This window comes from Cervus canadensis, chromosome 18 (genome assembly GCF_019320065.1).
Source record: "Cervus canadensis isolate Bull #8, Minnesota chromosome 18, ASM1932006v1, whole genome shotgun sequence".
Taxonomy (NCBI): Eukaryota; Metazoa; Chordata; class Mammalia; order Artiodactyla; family Cervidae; genus Cervus; species Cervus canadensis.
This window is the reverse complement of record NC_057403.1, coordinates 57469338-57491591: the sequence shown is the minus strand read 5'-3', so window position 1 is coordinate 57491591 and position 22254 is coordinate 57469338. Positions and strand designations below refer to the sequence as shown.

The 22254-nt window shown below is 44.5% G+C and overlaps 1 protein-coding gene across 1 annotated transcript in view; it reads right to left on the bottom strand.

Annotated features, from left to right (window-relative positions):
- The window catches only part of CDYL2 (chromodomain Y like 2), a 161906-nt gene extending 140695 nt beyond the window's left edge, over window positions 1-21211 (bottom strand). The window contains exon 1 of the mRNA XM_043435235.1: window positions 20980-21211. Coding sequence (XP_043291170.1) covers window positions 20980-21003 — 24 coding nt within the window. The 5' untranslated portion in view covers window positions 21004-21211. The remainder of the gene's footprint in view (window positions 1-20979) is intronic.
- Between the last annotated feature and the right edge of the window lie 1043 nt (window positions 21212-22254).

The window sequence follows — 22254 nt, the reverse complement described above, 5'->3', positions numbered from 1 at the left end:
GGGTCTGTGCCTCTAACCCTAGCATCATTCAAGCATCAACTATGTATATTTTACCACAATTAAAAATTAGTTATATGTGTTTGTATATGTGTATATATATAATATATAACTTTTACATCCAAGAAAAGATAGTACAACCTTCAGTACACTTTTTCTACTATTTTTCTCTTTTCTACTTTATTAAATTTATGTCTTTATTTACACTTATTCCTTCTTTAAGACTTCCTTTCATTCATTTTGCTGTCTTTTTTAACTTCTTGAGATGAATTCTGAGTTCATTCTCTTTTGTTTTTAAGGTTATAAATGTTCCTCTAAGTACCAGTTCACCCACTGCACAGAAGTTCTGTGACTTAGTATTTTCATTTACGCTATTTTGAAATTTTTTCTTTAAAAACAGTTGACAACAACAAGAACAAAATACAATCTTAGAAAATAAAAAGAGCAGGAAGAAAAGATAGAGGTGCTCACTCTGGAGGAGAAAACAGCCCTAACTTCCAGTAGCCCAGACCTTTCTGGAATACTGGGGAGACTTCCACAAGCTCCTCTCACGCTCTGGGTGCTGGAGATACATCACTGAACCAGATGTGACCCTGCCTCCAAGAAGACAGTCCTTACAGAAATAAGTACAAAAATAAAGACCGGGGACTTCCCTGGTGGTCCAGTGGCTAAGACTCTGAGCTCCCAGTGCAGGGGGCCCAGGTTTGATCCCTGGTCAGGGAGCTAGATCCCACATGCTACAACTAAGACCCAGGGCAGCCAAATAAATAAATAAAATAAAATAAAATTTAAAAAAAATAAAAATAAAAATAAAGACCGATTCCAAGGACCAGCACTGTGGAAGAGAACCATAGGATGTGCAGAGAATACCTAACAGGGAGGTCTACCCGGGTCTGAGGGTCAGAGAAGGTGTTTCTGGTGAACTGACTTTAGAGCTGCAAGGGGTGGAAAAGGAGACGGGGCAGGATCAGGGGCTCCCCGGGCACAAGCCACAGCATGTGCAAAGGTCCTGAGGCAAAAGACGTTCAGATGCCTGCAAAGAGGCTGCAAGTGCAGCACCCAGAGAGCAAACGGGGGAGGAGTCTCAGCTGAGCCTGGAAAGGCAGGCAGGTCCAGATCCCGCGGAGTAGTTCAAACTTCTGTCCAAGAGCAACTGAAGACATCGGGAACAAAGTGTGGACAGAGGGTGGCAAAGCGGAAATGTTGGGAGTCCAGTTAAGAGGCTATGAGTGAGGGATGGCGTGCACTAGGATGCCAGGAGGGCATCCAAGGAAATAGGGCTACCTCGGAAATGAAACTGAAAGCTTCCTGGTGACTGAATGCATGACTCTTACCAACAGGTAGGATCTGCACAAGAAGGGAGACCTTGGCTCACTGTAACAAGGCCTTTCCCAGCAGTTAGCACACGACGCCAAAACGGAAGAGGCTGCCCTTTAAGACAGCGTGCTTCTTTCCTTTGAAAGCTTCCTAGAAGAAACGGGCTGATCATATATGAACGGTGTATATGCTGGTTGAGGAATCAGATTAGGTAACAGGTAAGACACCCCAGCCTCTAAGACTCTTTGCTTTGTTTTTTTTTTGGCTGGACTGCTGGGTACATGGGACCTTACTTCCCCAACCAGGGGTCGAACCTGGGCTCCTCCAGTGGAAATCCTAACCACTGGACTGCCAGGAGTTCCCTAAGACTCTTCGCTAAAGTCAACAGACATGTCAAGCCATCTGGACAACCCCATGTAAAACTCTTAGGAAAGATACAAATCATGTGTTTGTGTATGTGTGTGTATCATCTCATATCTCAGTTTTCCTATCTATTCAAGCTGAGTTTTCTCATAGAAAAGTACATGGATAAATGACTGTCAGAACTTTACAGCTTGTCACATAGATGGTGAAAAACAGTACCACATCTCTCTTCCTGGTTCTTTGTATTCAAGTACTGATAGAAAGCCTCAACCTACTTGTACATGTTTTCATAATTTTAATTAAGATTAGAAACATGTGGAAAACAAAGTATGATTACCAAAGGGGGAAGGGGAGGGCAGGATAAATACATTTTGTAATAACCTATGAGAAAAAAGAATCTGAAAAAATCATAGATATACATACATATATAATTATATATACATGAATCTCTTTACTGTATACTTGAAACTAACACATTATAAGTCAACTATACTTCAGTAAAAAAGAACAATTTTTTGAAGTGTATGCTGTTAATTCTTTTCTGAGCCAAGTGTATGGACCCATCTGCTAGAATCTGGGGTTACGTGCCTCACCTATGAGAAGCCTGCCTCTCTGGAGCACAGATCCATACATACAATCAAGGCACCACTACCCACCAGGCACCAAAACTCTAAGTACAGAACGTGGCAGTAAAGTGAGAGTTTCAAACACAGCATCCTGCCAATTCCAATCATGACGGGGTGCAAACACCATGCCAAGAGAAATAAAACCGAAACAACAAAGAAAAAAGAACATGGAAAAATGCACTGAGGCTCATAAATATGCTGAAAGAAAGGACACTGACCAAAAAATGTTACCAATTGCCCTCAAAACCAGTCTTCTCCTCAATGCTAAAGCTGAGTAGAGGCCACCCAGCTGAAGGCCACTGAAAACGGCCCCTCCATCATAATTACTAGGTGAGCAGAGGCATCACAATTTCTGAAGCAGCAGGACTTAAAACAGTGTTGAAAAACATCTACTCAGACAAACTCAAAAGGAAGATTTCCCTTCCCGATTAACTCACTTCTCAGGACTCCTTCACAGACCAACACAGGAGCTAGCCGCTATCATCCCCGTCTTGAACAGTACAACACACACAACCACGTTTTCATGCTATAAGCATGAAGAAGCAGAAAGGTTTTCTTGTTCCTTTTCTTGGTTTTGGTGCAACATCTACTGACCTATCCCGTCTGGGATTCTGTTTAAAGAGAGTGCTACAGCAGAATACCACTGAGGAACAAAAGGAAGGAGGCGAGAAGGAATACTACAGGCATTTTATCATTTATCAAAGAGATGACTACCTCAGATGACCTCATGTGAATCTTGGTTTTAACCATTTGGTAGCTGATGAGCCTCAGCTTCTGAATCATAAAGTGGGGATAATCCAAGTATGAATCCCATTGCTAATGTTCAGTCACTAAGTCGTGTCCGACTCTTGGTGACCCCATGGACTGCAGCATGCCAGGCTCCTCTGTCCTCCACTACCTCCTGGAGTTTGCTCAAATTCATGTCCATTAAGTTGGTGATGCTATCTACTCATCTCATCCTCTGTTGCCCCCTTCTCCTCCTGCCCTCAATCTTTCCTAGAATCAAGATTTTTTCCAATGAGTCAGCTCTTCGCAACACGCGGCCAAAGTACTGAAGCTTCAGCTTCAGCAACAGTCCTTCCAATGAACATTCAGGACTGGTTTGAACTCCTGCTGTCCAAGGGACTAGAGACTCTTCTCTAGTGCTACAATTCAAAACCTTCAATTCTTCAGCACTCAGTCTTCTTCATGGTCCAACTCTCACATCCATACTACTGGAAAAACCATAGCTTTGGCTATTCAGACCTTTGTCAGCAAAGTGATGTCTCTGCTTTTTAATACACTGCCTAGGTTTGTTCATATATTTCCTGCCAAGGAGTAAGTGTTTGTTTTTTTTGTTGTTGTTGTTTTTTAATTTCATGGATACAATCACTGTCCACAGTGATTTTGGAGCCCAAGAAAATAAACCTGTTACTGCTTCCACTTTTTCCCTTTCTATTTGCCATGAAGTGATGGGACCAGATGCCAAGATCTTAGTTTTTTGAGTGTTACGTTTCAAGTCAGTTTTTTCACTCTCCTCTTTCACCCTCATCAAGAGGCTCTTTAGCTCCTCTTCACTTTCTGCCATTAGAGAGGTATCATCTGTACCTGAGGTTGTTGATATTTCTCCTGGCAATCTTGATTCCAGCTTGTGATTCACCCAGCTTGGCATTTAGCATGATGTACTCTCCATATGTTAAAAAAGCAGGGTGACAATATACAGCTTTGACATACTCCTTTCCCAATTTGGAACCGTCTGTTGTTCTATGTCCAGTTCTAACTATCGCTTCTTGACCTGCATACAGGTAAGGTAGTCCGGTATTCCCATTTCTTAAAAATTTTCCAGTTTGTTGTGATCCACAAAGGCTTTAACATAGTCAATGAAGCAGAAGTATATGTTTTTCTGGAATTCCCTTGCTTTCTCCATGATCCAGTGAATGTTAGCATTTTGATCTCTGGTTCCATTACCTCTTTGAAATCGAGATATACATCTGAAAGTTCTCAGCTCATGTACTGCTGAAGCCTAGCTTGAAGGATTGTGAGCATAACCTTGCTGGCATATTAAATGAATGCAATTATACAGTAGACTGAACATTCACTGGCATTGCCCTTCTTTGGGTTTGGAATGAAAACTGACTTTTTCCAGTCTTGTGGCCACTGTCCAAATTTGTTGACATATTGAGTGCAGCTCTTCAACGGCACCATCTTTTAGGATTTTAAATAGCTCGGTTGGAACTGTGTCACCTCCACTAGCTTTGTTTGTAATAATGCTTCCTAAGTCCCACTTGACTTCACACTCCAGGATGTCTGGCTCTAGGTGAGTGACCATACCATTGTGGTTCCTGGGAACATTAAGACCTTTTTTGCACAATTCTTCTGTGTATTCTTGCCACCTCTTCTTAATCTCTTCTGCTTCTGCTAGGTCCTTACTGTTTCTGTCTTTTATCATGTCCATCCTTGCACGAAATGTTCCCTTGATATCTCCCATTTTCTTGAAGAGATCTCTAGTCTTTCCCCTTCCATTGTTTCCCTCTATTTCTTTGCATTGTTCATTTAAGAAAGCCTTCTTCCGTCTCCTTGCTATCCTCTGGGTTATACACCCAACTGCATTCAGTTGGATATATCTTTCCCTTTCTCCCTTGCCTTTCACTTCTCTTCCTTCTTCAGCTATGTGTAAAGCCTCCTCAGACAACCACTTTGCCTTCTTGCGTTTCTTTTTCTTTGGGATGGTTTTGGTCACCACCTCCTGTACAATGTTAGGAACTTTCATCCATAATTCTTCAGGCATTCTGTTTACTAGATCTAATGTCTTGAATCTATTCATCAGCTCCACTGTATAATCATAAGGAATTTGATTTAGGTCATACCTAAATGGCCTAGTGGTTTTCCCTATTTTCTTCAATTTAAGCCTGAATTTTGCAATAAGGAGTTCATATCTGAGCCACAGTCAGCTCCAGGAAGGACCAAATGAGAGAATGCATATGAAAATTTACACAATGTCTGGTATACAGTAACACTCATTAAACACTATTATTACTATTTTTAAAAGACTATTTTATACAAGAATCACAGGAAGTTACGATTCTAAAACCTCTCTGTACTTCAACCAGGATCAAAGATTAGATTTCTTCAAAATATATATCAGTTCATGAAGTCAAAAGTGAATATACCAGCTTCCCAAAAAGTCAATACCATAGACATAGCCACAGAAGAGTGGGAGAGTGGAGGGTAATAAAATATAAACAAGTCTCAAGATATCAAAGAGTTTGGAATCACTGCCATGTTTGATAAACAGACAAGAAAACAATCTATGACAATCCTTTGTTGTTGTTGTTATTCAGTCACTACGTCGTGTCTGACTCTTGCAACCCCATGGACTGTAGCCTGCCAGGCTCTTGTGTCCACCACTTTCTTCTCCAGGGGATCTTTCCAACCCAGGGATTGAACCCTCGTCTTCTGCATTGGCAGGCAGATTCTTTGCCATTGAGCCCTTGACAATCCTACATGTACTAAAATATACATCACTTTGGAAAGAAAATTAGGTCTATAATTTGGAGAAAGTCCATATGTTTTTACATCCCAAAGGCAGACATGGTATGGTTCCCTTTCTCTTTCTGTTAATATTTAACTACAAGATGCTTACCAAAGTCTATTTCACAAACCACCCTGTGTACCATATTTTTCTAAGTGAACATGGTTTTAAGGCAACACAAACAAATACAGCAATGTAAATATCAGGACACTAAAATGCTTTCCATTCACTTTTTAAAGCAACAGGAGCTTTGGATTCCATGAGTCAATCTGACTTCCAACAGTTCATCATCGCATCTGGATTTCCAGGAAAAGTTTAGATGTCAAGTGCCTGCCATAATGTCAAGGCCTGTGATGTCAGTCGCTGAAGCACATCTTAACCCCATTCTTCATCAACAAGAGAATTAAACAAGACCTGGGGCTGGGCTGAGCCTCACTGGCCTCCTTTACTAAGTCTTGTGCAAGAAAGCAATAATGACGTCAAGATTTCCAAGGCAACTCTCCATAAGAGTCTAGGAAGATACCATCTCTGCCTTGTGGATGACACACTCAGACTTAGTGAAGGCAAACAGCCAGTTTTGACATCTCAAGCATTCCTCTCTTCTTCAGTAAAGTAAAAGAGTCCCTCACTTTTGTTCACTTGTTGGAGATGTTAGTGAAAAACTGAGCAGAGGACTTCAAAACTCCCATCCACTCCAAGATTAAATAATCCCTTGAATATAAGACTGTATTAACTTTACTTATAACACAAAGTAGAATGCTGTCAGTGAGGTTAACTTATGAGAAACCAAAATTATTATTAATTGACCAATAAAGACATAGAAAATAGACTCAAAACTTATATGCCCTCAGGAAAACTGAAAGATTAAAAATGCCTTCAAGCTTCCTACAAAACAGACTGTACAAACATCTGAGACAATTTCAACTTTCATGTAAATGAAAGACCTAAATAAATTAATTCTTTCACTAGAGTGTTTTCTGAATCTTGCACTATGTCAGGTGCTAAAGATGCAACAAGTCAGAGGGAATCTCTGCTCTCTCAAAACTTACAACCCAGTGGGAGATTTAGAAAATAAGATAATAAATTACAACCTATTAATTTTGAGTGCTGTGATGAGAGACAAACAGGGTTCTACAGGAGCCCGAAGAAAACTCTTGATGAGCTGGGGAAGTTTTCCCAAGAATGACGTCTCAGCTGAGACTTAAAGGATGAACAGGAATTAAGGAAGCAAAGATGTGGCAGGGATGATAATGAAGAGTGCCCTGTCACTTAGGAGGGTGTGATTAAAGGAGAGCACATGGAACGTCCAAGAACTGAGAACAGATTTCTCTGGATGGAATATATGCTGTGAGTGGAGAGCTAGTAAAAGAGGAGAAGGGTCAAAACCCAAGGGCATCACTTAAAGATACTTCATCGGGAGAGACATAGAAAAATGGGGATTTTTAGAAAGACCTTTGTGAGTCCAGTATGGAAAAAAAAAAATTGAACTAGATTCGGAGATACCAGCTGAGATATCAGGGTGACTGAAGCAGTGAGAGTTGTCTCTTGAATTAAAGTGGTGAGAGTGAGTATGGAGAGAAAAGGCCAGGTTCAAGAAATATTCAGGAGGCAGATTCATCAGATACATGGGGTCTGGGCAAAACAAAGGAGGACATATTTCTAGCTACAGAGCAGGTGGATGCAGATACTATTGAGGCTAGGAGCCCAGAAGGAAAAGCAAGTCTCATATATGCTAAACATAAGTTCAGCTTTGGATGTTCTGAGTTTAAAGAGCCCAAGAGAGTTAGATGGCTAGCTCTGGAGCTCAGGGGGGAAAAAAAAACAAACAAGAAAGTGTCAGAGACTCGGAAATCACCCTTCTGGTCACTGTAGCACAATGAGAGAAGAGAAGAACCCCAGGTTAAAACTATAAGGAGCCTCAAAGTTTAAGGAATAAACAGCAGAAGATGAGGACACACAGGCAGTTTAAGAGTGGAAGAGCCAGTGGAAGAAACCATCTCAAGTAGAAGGGACGGAAACCCAAAGGAAATGTCAGCTTCTGAAACACCTCCCCACACGTGGATCTGTGCTGTGCGTGGTATGGACAGATGAGGAATCACAGGCATGATCCCAGCCCACGGCCAGTGCGTCGGTACTCAAGACCTGGGCTGCCCCCAAGAAGCTGTCAAATGACAAATGATGTCTTTGGGAGGAACCAGTAACCTAAAGGGTGAGGACAGAGGACGAGACTGCTGGATGGCATCACTGACTCAATGGACATGAGTTTGGGCAAACTCCAGGAGATAATGAAGGACAGGGAAGCCTGGCAGGCTGGATTCCATGTGGTCACGAAGAGTTGGACAGGACTTAGCAACTGAACAACAACAATAACCTAAAATACAAGTGAGGTGACAGATGCTCATCATGGAGGACCTAGAGCAGACAGCCTACCAATCAGTGAAGAGCAAGAGCTGATGACGTGGTGGATAATGTGATACCCCACCCAGGTCCCCTTTTCCAGGTCCATGTGCCCATCCTCTCAGCTTCTAGGAATATCTGTGCTGCTAAGGACTCATGATGTGCGCCTCAAAGGGAACTGCCTTCCACCACAGGGAGCTGCCCTGCCCAAGAATAATTCTCCCCCACCTCAAGGGCAGCCTACCAGCAATGGCTGGCTGATGCAGGGATATGAGGGGTCCGGGCCCCTGGCCTCAAGTTGGGACATTTCTGAAGGGTCATTCCAGCTCCCAAGCCTTCCTCGGGATCCACTGAGACCTCAGTTGGAAACTCACTGCACGTCTGCTGCACCACCCAATCCTGCCTCACTTCCTTACAGGTCAAGCACCCAAGGGAATCCTTCAGTAAACCCTCTGGATATAATTCTCCAGTTCTACACAGCTCAACCTAAAATGGATGGTGTATACCAAACTGGGCCAAGACACTGAGGCTTAAGTAGAGAAAAACAGCAGCTGCAAACCACACGGTGGTCTTTGTGTGTATAGATGTGCAAGGGGCTCTGTCTCATGCAGCGCTTAATAGAGAATGTTGTTGGTGTTATTGTTCAGTTGCCCAGCCATGTCCAACTCTTTGTGACCCCATCAACTGCAGCACGCCAGCCCTCCCTGCCCCTCACCATCTTCCACAGTCTGCCCAAGTTCATATTCATTGCATCGGTGATGTCGTCCAGCCATCTTATCCTCTGATGCCCTCTTCTCCTAGAATAGCTGCTCTCAATCCAGTTGCCACCCATAATGAAGGACAATGATTTGGATGTTTGAATTCACCATAAGGGATTTTTGTTACCTAGTAAGTCTATACAAGATCCAGTGGAAGGCAAAATGGAAACTTGAATTTCTAGGACAATCTGAAGGAATCTTCTTAGAAAGGGTAAAAAGTAATACTATATAGGGGAAAAATAAAGGACACTCACTCAAGAGAAACCCAAGGTAGCCTAGAAGCACAGGCTTTGAACATTTTCAATGACTCATTCAACAAATATTTATTGAAAGGTTACAGTGTGCGCAGCAAAGTGCCATGAGTCGAGAATACACTCATGGAAAATACAATAGACACGGCCTGTGGTCTCACAGAGCTTAGAATCCAGCAGAAAATTCTGGAGTTCAGCAGTGGAACCCTGTTCCCCCACCAGAATGGTTCCAGGAAACCTAACACATAAAATCAGATACATGTGATAACTTCCCAGTGGAGCTGTCTGGTTTAACTATAACTTACAGACAATTCCTTATCCCTGCGCTACCTCTAAGAGCAATAAAGCCTATTGTGATTAAGAGCAAGGTTTTTAAATAAGGTCTGAAGAAGTTACTCTTCCTATAACAGCCATGGCAATTTATCTCCACACTTGGTTTGCTTATCCATAAGAAAACAACCCCTGATTTGCAATGAAAAGTAGCTGTGAGTGCTAACCAGGCTTGGTTGGTTTCATCAGCTTGTCTTGCAATTTTAGGGTGTCCTTCACTCTAACTGAAGTCTGATGCCTGTTTCATAGTTGAACCTTTAACATACAACAGCTCACACTCTCTCTCCTAAATATAAACATCAGGGTAGAAGGACCCAGAACTCTAAATAAACACCCACACTACCTTTTATATATGGTCAAGGCTATGGTTTTTCCAGTGGTCATGTATGGATGTGAGAGTTGGACTGTGAGGAGAGCTGAGCGCCAAAAGATTGATGCTTTTGAACTATGGTGTTGGAGAAGACTCTTGAGAGTCCCTTGAACTGCAAGGAGTTCCAACCAGTCCATCCTAAAGGAGATCAGTACTGGGTGTTCACTGGAAGGACTGATGCTGAAGCTGAAACTCCAATACTTTGGCCACCTCATGTGAAGAGCTGACTCATTGGAAAAGACCCTGATGCTGGGAGGGATTGGGGGCAGGAGAAGGAGGGGACGACAGAGGATGAGATGGCTGGATGGCATCACCGACTCGATGGACATGAGTTTGAGTAAACTCTGGGAGTTGGTGATGGACAGGGAGGCCTGACGTGCTGCAATTCATGGGGTCTCAAAGAGTCGGACACGACTGAGCGACTGAACTGAACTGAACTGAACCTTTTATACAATATAAGGAGACAAAGTTTTAGACATTCAGTTACTACCAGACACTGATTATTACACCAGGCCTAGAACATTCATCACCACAGCACCTGAACTTTGAGTGGTATTTAATGGACTAGCATGCATTGTGCTATAAAGTGTGTTTACTTGTACACTTTCATGTAAGTAGCTATGAACAGGCCTAAAATTTTTAAAGAATGTTGCAGACTTCTAACGATGCTAAAACAGTGCATTTACTGGAAGTTCACTTACACATCCAGAGACGGCAGGAAAAGCTGTATTCTGAGGTCTGCTCACAGAAGGGGTTGACCTGATTGCCCCTTTTAACATACTCAAAACACTCCAATGTGTTAAAAATGTGGTATACAACCATATGTGGGCGTGAGGTTTTCTTCACGATCACATTCTGCACAGCAGTTTAAAAGACATTCATGGCTGCAGCCCCAGCACTTAGCATAGTTCTAGGCACATAGTTAACATACAATAAATATTTGATTGATGAATAACTGAGCAAAAGTAACAATTTTTAAATACAATTCACATCCAGGATATATGATCCACGGTTTATTAGCAAGTGCCCTTGAGATATAAGTTTTAGAAGACTGAACTCAAAGACAAGGAAATGAAAATCAAAGAGGAAAATTCCCTGATCAAGAATCTGAGAATAGGGTGGAGGCCCCTTGGCAGGGGAATTCCTGGTATGGCAGAATGTGGCCTGGGGCCCCAGTCCCACACTTGTGTCCCTCCAGTCTCTACACCGAAGCTCCTATAAGTCATTTAGAAAGCAGTGTGGTGATGGAACAACGCTGGGGGGATTCCGGGAGAGATGGGATGACTGGAGCAGAGAAAGAACAATTTTTTTTAACATTTAATGTTTTATTGATTAAAATATTTAGGATTACAAATTGCAATTCAGTTTTCCGTTATCAAACACACAATTAAGAGAAAACAGGACATAAAATGACAAACTGATGGCCCTCCCAGGCTTCCCAGGAACAGGCCACAGCTTTCTACAGGTTTGGTCAACTGATGGGCCTCTCACTGGAGTAACAAGAACTTTGGAGGCAGCAGCTTCCACCGAGTGACTCAGCCTCACTGGGCAATGTCAGAAGAGACATTTTGCTGAAAGAAGGGACAAGAAGGAGTGACTCAGGACCAAGAAAAACTACTTCACCATGCCCATCATTCACTCAACTACAAGAGCAGAGGCTGACTCAAGGCAGGCATGAATTTCAGACCCAGCTGAGAGGCCTGGCCCAGGGGTCCAGTACCACCTCTAACCTGCCGTCCCAAACATGGCTCCAGGGAACAGCTCCAGTGTAACAGAAGACCAAAAAACGGCAGCATTCTTGGAGCTCTAGGCTTGCCTCTCTTCACACACAAGATGATGACAGCTACAAAGAAGTAAGGTGTTCATGTGAAAAAGCAACAAGACTCAATCAGGAGGAGGAGTTTTAAAAAGAGAAGAGCTCTCATTTTATAGCAGAAGCCATCAAGGTTCAAAAAGACTGAAAGACATGTCTAGCTTCACAGAGTTACCAACTGGTGGTGTGTGGATGGGAATGCTGAAACTATCAATCAGGGTTCAGCCAGAGAAGGTGAACCACTAGATACACTGATATATACTACAAGATTTAACAAAGAACAGCTTATGTGGTTGTAGACCTGGCTAGGGAAGTCTGGAGTCCATAAGTCAGATCATTAGGAAGGGGAAGCTGGAAATCTTCCAGGCTGAGGCTGCTATCCACAGATGGCATTTCTTCTTCTTCAGGAAAGCCCCCATTCTATTCTTAAGGCTTTTCAACAGACTGATATCAGGTTCACCCAGATTACCTAGAATAATCTCTCTTATTTAAAGTCAACTGATTATGGACCTTAATCACATCTACAAAATAACCTCACAGCAACACCTGTTTTAGTGTTTGATTGAATAACTGACACATAAAACACCATCATATTCATTTATCAATAGCATCCCAGTGATCTGATCTCTCAGAGAACTGCTGGTACAACAAACCCATTAATGAAGAACTTTATCTCCTTGTCCTCAATACAGCAAGATCTTTTCCCTGACCAAATTTTATTCAGAAAGGTTCTGGGTGACTACATTAAACATGTTCTACCTTTTTTCTCCAGCTAAAATTACTGAAGATGTTGGAGCCCACTGTCACCGCTCAGCAGGAGAGGAGTTTGTAGGGTTCATGGAAAATCACTTCTTGGGTCCAATAAACCAAAGTCAGTATCACAATTTTTTGTTATCCACCAAAGCAGAACATGTATAGAACTAGGGGAATGGAGAATAGGCTGATCTATTCTCCCACTTCACCCTGGATATCACATTCACTCTCTCCTCACTATCAAACAGTGGTTTTTTTTTAATTGAAGTATAGTTGACTTACAATGTTGTGTTAGTTTCTGATATATAGCAAAGTGATATATTCTTTTGCAGATTCTTTTCCATTATAGTTTATTATAAGATACTGTACATAGTTTCCTGTGCTATACAGTAGGACCCTGTTGTTTACCTATTTTATATAATAGTGTATGTGTCTAATGCCAAGCTACTAATTTATCTCTCCCCTCTTTTCCTCTTTGGTAGGAGATCCAACCAGTCCATCCTAAAGGAGATCAATCCTGGGTGTTCATTGGAAGGACTGATGCTGAAGCTGAAACTCCAATACTTTGGCCACCTCATGTGAAGAGTTGACTCATTGGAAAAGACCCTAATGCTGGGAGGGATTGGGGGTAGGAGGAGAAGGGGATGACAGAGCATGAGATGGCTGGATGGCATCACCGACTGAATGAGCATGGGTCTGAGTGAACTCTGGGAGTTGGTGATGGACAGGGAGGCCTGGCGTGCTGCGATTCACGGGGTCGCAAAGAGTCAGACACGACTGAGTGACTGAACTGAACTGAACGAACCATAAGTTTGTGTGGTTTTTTTTGTCTGTGAGTCTGTTTCCATTTTGTGAAAATGTTCATTTGTATTATTTTTTTATATTCCACATATAAGTGATAACATATGACATTTGCTTTGCCTAACTTACTTTACTTAATGTGATAATCTCTAGGTCTATCCAAGTTGTTGCAAATAGCATTATTTCATTCTTTTTTCTATGGCTGTCTCACTCAAGCTTCTCAAGACTGTTACCCATATGTCTTTACATCCACATTCCCCACATCCCCCTGCATGCATCATCACACTGCAATCAAGCCTTCCCACCAACACACTCTATAGAAAACATGCCTCTTAAGGTTTCCAACGACTTACTGTTTATTACAGCCAAAGGACTCTGTTGACCACACCTTTCATGAAATACAATTTTCCATTACCTTCCATAACAGCAAAGTCTCTTGTTTTGCCTCCTACCTCTCTTGCTACTCCTTGTAAATCTGATCTTCTGTCTCTTCTTCTATGCTGTAAATGTCCACTTTCTCCAGTCCTCCTCCCCTGGACACCCTTCCTATTTACACACTGTCCTTTGCCTTTCATTCTAATCTATATGCCAATGATTCCCAATCTCGATCTCCATGACAGATCACGCTTTTGAGTCCCATGCTCACATGACCTACTGCTATGAATATCTATACCTAGGTGTCCCACAATCACTCTGAACTCATCGTCCTTTCCACTGCCCCCACTTCCTCCAACCAATGCTTCTTCCTCAGTTCTCTATCTCCACTACTGGTTCTACCACCCACCTAATGGACCAAAACAGAAACCACCAAGTCATGCATCAACTCCTGCCTTTCCCTCAATCCCTACATAATGTCAGTCAAGTCTTACTTGAGAGGGAATGAAGAGAGTATAACTGAAAATCACATTTTCTAGCCTCCTTTGCAGCTAGCTCTGACCATATAATTATTCAGGCCAATTAGAGGAAAGCAAGATGGCATGGAACTTTCGGGCAGCTGTTTATAGAAGATGACTCAACTTTTGCATCTCCTTTTCTGTCTATTTCTCCCATCCTCTTACACAAAAGATGGCTAGAGCTCCGTGGCCACCTTGGGTCCAACAGTGACCTTAACGGTAGAAGCCACAGCTGAAGGTGAAAGAGACAAGGAGAAGCCTGATGTCCTGAGAACTGCAGAGAGCATCACACCAATCTTAGACTGCCTAACTCCAAGTTTATTTCATGGAAGAAAAGAAATCTTGTTTAGGCCACTGTTATTGTACATTTTATATTATAAGCAGCCAGACATAATCTTGACTGCTGTACCAAATTATGTTGATTCCTTTTTAATGCTTCAAATTCCATCCATTTGTCTTCATCTATATTACCACTCCTTTGGTTCAAGTCACCAATTGACACTCATTTTAATTACTGAAAGAGTATATTAACTGGTCACCATGGCTTCCAGTCTTCCTCCAAACTAATCCACTGTCCATTTCTGAGGGGCAATCTGACATTATGTAACGAAAGTGTTAAAAATGTTAGCATTCTTCAACCTAGAAATTTCACTTCTCAGAATTTATCTTGAGAATAATAATGACAGGAATACAAATAATTATGTTCATGGAGGTTAAAAGCAATATTTAAATTGTTTATAAATGGAAGAAATCTAGATATCCAACAATAGGGGATCAGTTAGACACAAAATAGTATATCGATTCAAGTGAAAATTAACCTGTCATTAAAAATCATGATATAGAATAGTATTTTAAGATATATAAGGAAATAAGCATTATATATATGCATATGTAAGAAAAATAAAACAATATGTATCCTATGTTCCAATCTGATTTATTAATTATACAGATACATACAGAAAATACTTTCACTCATATTTGTACCTATACCAAGAAAGCTAACATTTTAATTAGTTCAGATATCACATCAGTATTTAATAAATATCAAGTATATGCTAAAAGTATATATATATAAATATTTATCTTAGATATATTAGATATATATATCTACATATAGATATAATTTTATGCTTTTATTTTTCCAAGATGCAACAATAAACATAAATTGCTTTTAAAAATAGAAAAGATAAATATTCTCAATAAGTTCTGCAAATCTGATCATGCTCATTTCCTAGTTCAAACATCTCCACAGTCATCATGTTCTCTGGAAAGCCTTCACTCATTCCCCCACGGTAGATCCCCCCTCATGATCGTAGAGAACCCCATTTTCCCTGTACTAATACTTTTCCTCCTGCGCTGTAAACTGCCTATTTTCTTAACTATATCTCACACTAGACCATAAGCTCAGGCAGTACAATCTCATCAATCCCCTAGAGTAGTGCTTGGCATATATTTGGTGTTCTCTTAATGTGAGATGAGCAAATGAATGATGGTGTTATGAACTTAGCCACATCTACAACTCTTTTCACCATCCAAGAAATGTAGAGGGGCTCACATCTTTGCAATCTAAATGTGTGTCTCCAGTACTTAAGATCTTTGATAATTACCATGTCTGAACCATTCCTTAGCAATTGCTTAGGTGCAAGACGCTGTATAAACTCATTTCAAGGATAGTTTAAGCCCTTGAGGAAATGATCTTATGTGATGAGGAATGACTTCACAGAAAAGTCTATACTACTTGAAAATAAGCTGTTATCTATCCACAGGGAATAATTTAAAATAACTTCCAAAAGCTGGGAGAATCATATACCCAGTCGATATTCTTCAGGTGTCTACCATGTGCCAAAAAATCAATTCAGCTCATCCAGTGAATTCTCTTTGACAATATTTGCCTCTTCAAATACTGGTACTGATACTCAAGAAGTTTTATCACTGACTGTTCGTTCTGGAACTACACATGTTTCACCTTGGGTACAAGTGGTACATAAAGGAATATGTCAGATTAACAAGTTGTGTTGGTTCTTACATGACTTTCATAGTTTGTTAATGTTTTGAAGCAATCGCAGGAAAGAGCTCTGACAAGGAAAGAGAAAGACTTAACAATGCTTGAAGATCAAGAACAAAGCTGGAAACGCATTCAAGTGCCTTCCTTTAATCTGAGTAGGCCCACGGTGGCTTCAAGAATTAATACCTTTCCACTAATGCTAACATGACTGGCAAAAGCTGCAAATTACAGATGAAGAAGGTACAAAATATTTCTTTCCATACAGATGAATGCAGAGGGCTATGCTCTAGGTTAGATTTCATTTCAATGAAAACAGTCTCCATTAGAAGTGAATGATCTCTGCGAGCTACAGAGAGAAGAAAGAAGTACCAGCCCAATTTGAAGGCTGTAAGGATGGACTGACCCGGCAAGAGCAAACATCAGCCAGGTGGAGATTTAACTGACGGGTATTTTTATTAGATTTGGTTTTGTTTTTGTTCACGAAGTTCCAATGTTTCTGCAGTTGGCCTCAATCCAGTTTTTCCCATAAACCCTGTTATTTTCAGTGCATAATTTTGCAGGACACAAGATGCCTATGTAGCGCTATAGCGGAAAGGCCCATGTTCATCACTGTAGCAGCATCGATTTTTAACTACAGTAAATTTCTTTCAACAAAACGAAAATCCTATTATTATTTATTTTGTTTGGAAGAAAACAAAAGCAGTATTATATATATATACATACATATAATCGTATACATATTTATTAGATATGGATGCATGAATACATAAGATAGAACTATCTTATAGGAAGATACGCAGGAACTGTAAGTAAACTGAACACTAAGTAAACTGAACTGCCACTGTTAAAAACGCCTCAATAAATTTCAACTTGGCCGCTACTAACCTTCTGTGTAGACATACAGCATTCTCTTTGAATATTTTTGCCAACTGAGGGGAGCCCTCCTCCATACTGTCAGCTAATCACAAGGGAGAGGGTGTAAAACACCACCCAACAGCCACTTGGAAAGCCATGCAGTTGAAGCTTAAATGCATTCAATCCTTTTAATGAATAACACAGTCTGGCTCTCTGGAAGGGGACTCAGCCACACTTCCTTCCAGACAGAACTGGAAGGGAGTCTCCTAAACATGGTATTACCACCACGGAGAGACCACAAGTCAAAGGAGAAAGGAGAACAGAGGGCAGCGCTCCACACGAGTATAACAAAGGTCAGCCAAGGTACTTTATCTATACTTAAGTCAGTCTTCTGTTCACTGATTCAGTCAACAAGTATTTGAACGTTCGAGGACACAGAGATGGACAAGGCAACCGGGCTCCTTACTCCACTGGTTACATCTTCTTGATATCCAAACATGTTAGCGAATGGTTGACTACCATCTGGGGGCTGCAAACTCTAATGCCTACTGGAGCCTGATAAGTAATGTGACAATGAAGCAGAAAGGATTTCTGGTAAGAGGGCGCACTGGGACAATTATAAACAAGTATCACATGGCCCATCTAAAGGTATTCAAGTCCATTTTTCTTATCTACCATCCAGGCAAGGCAAAAAACATAAAGAGACTAGACCTGGCTCACAGACTACCATTTCATGACTCTTTTGTTTAGCAGAATGTTGACGAGAGCATCTGGATAAGAAATTTCATTTTGCATCTAGATACATGATTTTAAAAGGCTCAGCCTATATTTACGATCACCTTCCTAAAGTGGATGGCTATAATACACCAGTTGATGAGAACTCTGCTATAGGAGAAACTGTCTACCAAGAGCCAAAATTTTGGTAAATGAGCTTGACTCCGTATTTCTTCACTATGACTGAAGAGTGCCGTTAGATAAACAAAGTTTTTCTCTAAAATTAGCACCTATTCCTTGAAAGACGCTATTCAGAGAAGGCTTACTTTTTACACTTTTAGTTGTCTAAAGCACCAAAGAGAAGTTGAAGACTCTCTAGACTCCAAATCACATCTTTACCACAGAGGGTCAAGGAAAATGTCAGCAGACACACAGGTGAAATAAACCAATTACAAACATATTCAATAATAGTTCTTGTCCAGTCAAAATGTGGTTTCTTGGTCAGAGGTTACAAGAAGCCATCTTACATACCCTTGGGTATAGTATTTAATTAATGTAATATTTAAATTGAGAATGGCATCAGTTTTCTTCTCTTTTTTACCTTTAAAGGTCAGTAAGTGTACTGGATAATCCAAGATGTGTCCTTAAATCAACATCCTGCTTTTTACACGCCCAATTTTACAGTTCAAAATGTACAGTTAGCACTTCTTAACTGTTTTTAAAACTAAATTTGAATAAATTAAATTTCTCAGTATGTGTTATGTAATGTAGACACTGGCTATAAAAATGCTGACATTGGTTATATTCTCGTAATGCAATTTAGCCCTTTTTAGTAATGACTATGCAAATAATCAGCCACGGGAAAACTATTTTACATCTAGTACAATTACCTACTATCACAGAAGTAATTATTATTATTGTCTTGTTTACTGAACTTCAAGGAGAACTCAAGAGATGCTAAGACACTTCCAAGGCCGGTGTGAAAACTCCCCTTTTAACAGACTCATCTGGCAACTATAATTACCAATGTTAAGGAGGGCATTTCAGATGATCATTAAACAAGAAATTATCCCCAGAAGGTTCATAAGTTCCAAACTTTAAAAGAAGAAATACTGACAGCTCCTAACATGTCCTCTATTAAGGCATTAGCCTTCTCAATGCAACTCTTCTCCCAGGGAAAGGCGGAAGCTCTGAGTGACTCACTGTCAATGGGTAGAAAAATCCATACTCCCAAGGAGCCGAGCTTTGCCTCTGAACAATGTCTACTTTTTTGCTGGTTATACTTTGGGAAACTAAATCAAACATCCCATTTGACTGTGCTTCAAGTCTTTTGGTTTCAGAAATTGTTCCACCATCTTGAAATAGACAAAAGTGCTTGGTGACCTATTGGACACAATCTTCCAAAGTTCTTCACCAGGTCTACCCAACTTCATCTTCTCTATCAATGCAGGGATGAGGAAGGCAGTAGGCTAGAGAAGAGGTCAAACTGCAACATTCTTTCAAGAAAAACAAACATTTTGGCTGGATGGTTCTGCCCCAGAACATATGGTGTTTCAGTCAACATGTTTGTTGGGGCTGTGGTCTTCTGAATGCTCCACTGGGGCTGGAGTTTCTGTTTGCCAGGTGGCTCACACACAATCTTACTGAAGCCAGGTCTGGTTGTTGGCAGGAGGTCTCAACACTGACCTCTCCATAGGACTGCAGTGTCCTCTCAAGCCATGGCACCTGAGCCCACTGGTGGCTCATGACTGAGCCTCACCAGGTCCAGAATCATCCAAAAGACCCTGGTCGCACAGGAGGCTAAGATGCTACCTTGCCTGTTCTCCACACTCTTCTTCTCTCACACTGGCCAGCAAATCCACCAACTGAAAAAGCTACATCCTTCCAGAAGACCCAGAGGAAAAAGCTCATTGTGGGTGAATCACCCCTGTAGTCTCCTACCAAGAATTCCACCCCTTGGGGTGTTCATCTCAATTTAGTCGAAAGTCTTGAGAACCAGGGCTAGTGGTAATCGATTTCTGTGGGAGGGAGTCCTGCACCATGCCAAGCTCTGATTCTGGTTTCCTGGAGGATCAGCAGGCCTTCAGGTTGAAGATGGGGCATCTTTTAGCTTCCCTAATCCTGAACCTTCTCTTGGGACCAACAGCTCTTTGGGGGCATTCTCCCTAGGGAAAGGGAGTTGCTTCTTGTTGTGTCCACTTGTCCCAAATCCAAAAGCAGGAACTGTTCTGTTCAGAGCTAGTAAAACCCAGGTCCCAGAGGCCATGGCTGTTTCTCCATTGTTTCAAAGGTGCCACACTAATGTCTTCCTTGACCATTTTTTGAGACGTTCTCAAAACATCCGATGCTGGTCACTACCTGTTGTGGACCTGGAGACAGGCATCCACTGAGGTCAGTGCCGTAGAGCGCTGGGAGCCAGGCTTCCATCCCCAGTCCTCTAGCAACGTGTTACCACCCACCTCCGCCTTCCATGTGCTCCCGCTTCCACCGGAGGCCCTCTGCAGCGCCCCCTCTCGCCCCGAGTGAGCGCGACACCCGCAAGGACCGCCCCCACGCCCCGGCCCCGAGTCGGCGGCGGGGGCAGCAGGTGGGGGGAGGGGGGCGGGTGGCCCGGTGGCCCCGGGGAACGGTTTGGCGGGGGTCTCCCGAACCCCCCATCCGGCCGCCCCCTTTCAAGGCCGCCTTCCCCCAGGACCCCGCCTCGCCCCGGCCCGGCTCCGCTCCATCGCGGCCCGCCCCCCACCCCAGGTTCCCCTCCCGCGCCCCCGGCCCGGCCCCGGGGCGGTGCACCCCCGGCCCCTCACCCGCGCCGGCCGCCCCGCGGCCTCCCGCATTCCCCGCACGTCCGGCGCCGACTTTTACCTGTACTTTCTGCACTCGAGGCGGCTCGTCGGGCGAGAAACACCTCCCCGGGACCGCTACCTCCCCCGCCCCGGCTCCGCCCGGCTTCCTCCTTCCCCTCCAAGGCCGCAAAGTAGATGGAGTAAGAGAGTGTGTGCGCGAGAGAAAGAGAAAGAGGGAGCGGGCGCGGGCGCCGCGGGAGGGCGGGCGGCGGGCGGGAGGCGCGCCCGGCCCCCGCCACCCTCCGGCCGCCGCCGCCGCCGCCACGGGCTCGGCAACTCCGGCTCGCGCCCGGCCCCGGCCCCGGCCCGGCCCCCGCCGCCCGCCGCCCGCCCGCCGCCCGCCCGCGGGCTGGGGCCGGCCCGCGCCCCCGCGTCCCCGTACCTCGTAAAGGTCCCCAGAAGCCATGCCAGGCTGCGGAACTTGGCTCGCCGGCTGTGCGCGTCTGCTCGCTCGCGCCCTCCGTGCGTGTGCGCGAGGGGGGCCAGTGTGCGCGTGTGTGTGCGCGCGCGTGTGTGTGTGTGTGTGTGTGGTGTGTTGAGTAAACTGTGTTTTTGCAGAATGACAGGCTTGGGGGCTGCCTATGCGCAGAATCAGAGCGGGCGGCGGCGGCGGCGGCGGGGCTGGCGTAACCGGCAGCGGCGGCGGCGGCGGCGGCACGAGCGCGGGCAGCAGCGACGGCCGCGCAGCGCGCCCGGGAGGCACCGACGCGGCCCGAGCGCCGCGGCCCCCGCGACCCGGCGACCCGGCGGCGGTGTGGCTGCGGCGGGCAACGGCTCGCCCCGGCGCCGCCTGCAGGAAGCCGCCCCGCGCCCGCCGCCGGCCCGGACGCTGCTGCCACTGGGCGAGTCCCCGCCCCCCGGGAGCCCGGCCCGGCCCCCCGGGCGGGCGGGCGGGGGGGGAACGGGGGCGGCTGCACGGCCGCGCCCCGGGGGACCGGTCCCGGAGCCGGGGAGCGCCCAGGCCCGCCCCACCGCCCCGGGCCGGCCCCGGAGGAGACCCGCGGGGCTCCCCGGGGGGGTGGCGGGCCAGGTGCCCGCCGGGCGCACCCGGCCCGGGGCTGCGAAGGGGCGGCCGGGAAGCAGGTAGAGGGCTGTGGGGCCCGGCGGGGAAGGGGCCCCCGGGCGGGTTCGGCCGGCCCCCGAGGGCCTCATCTCTTGCCCCGCACCCCCGAGAGGGAGTGGGCGCCGCCCCCGGGAGACCTAGCCCCTGGGGACCAAGCGGCCCCTCCCCGGCCCCATAGCGCCTCCCTCTAGTCTGGGTGCTGAGATGTGGAGGCCACAGGAAGAGGGACGAAAGGACCCCTCCAGAGGCTCCGAGAGAGCCAGGACAGCACCCCGGCAAACCCTGGAAAGTCTTTGGAGCCGGGTGTGGCCTTCCCCCAACCTCCCCAGCCCCCATTTACCCACTCATCCATTATTCAACAAGCATCTTCCAAAGTCTACCCGACTACACAGTGTCCCCGGGTAGGAGCGACTAGGACCCTGCCCTCAAGGGACTTTGACTCCAAGAGGAGAGAGGAACCACACGCACGGCAGGAGGATTCAGTCGCTCAGCCAGAAGTCGCTCCTACTATGTGCAAGGCTCCAGAGCCGGAGGGACTCTGAAACCCAAACTCGTTCTTAAGTCATCTCTTCCTGCTTCATCGTGGACACCAAT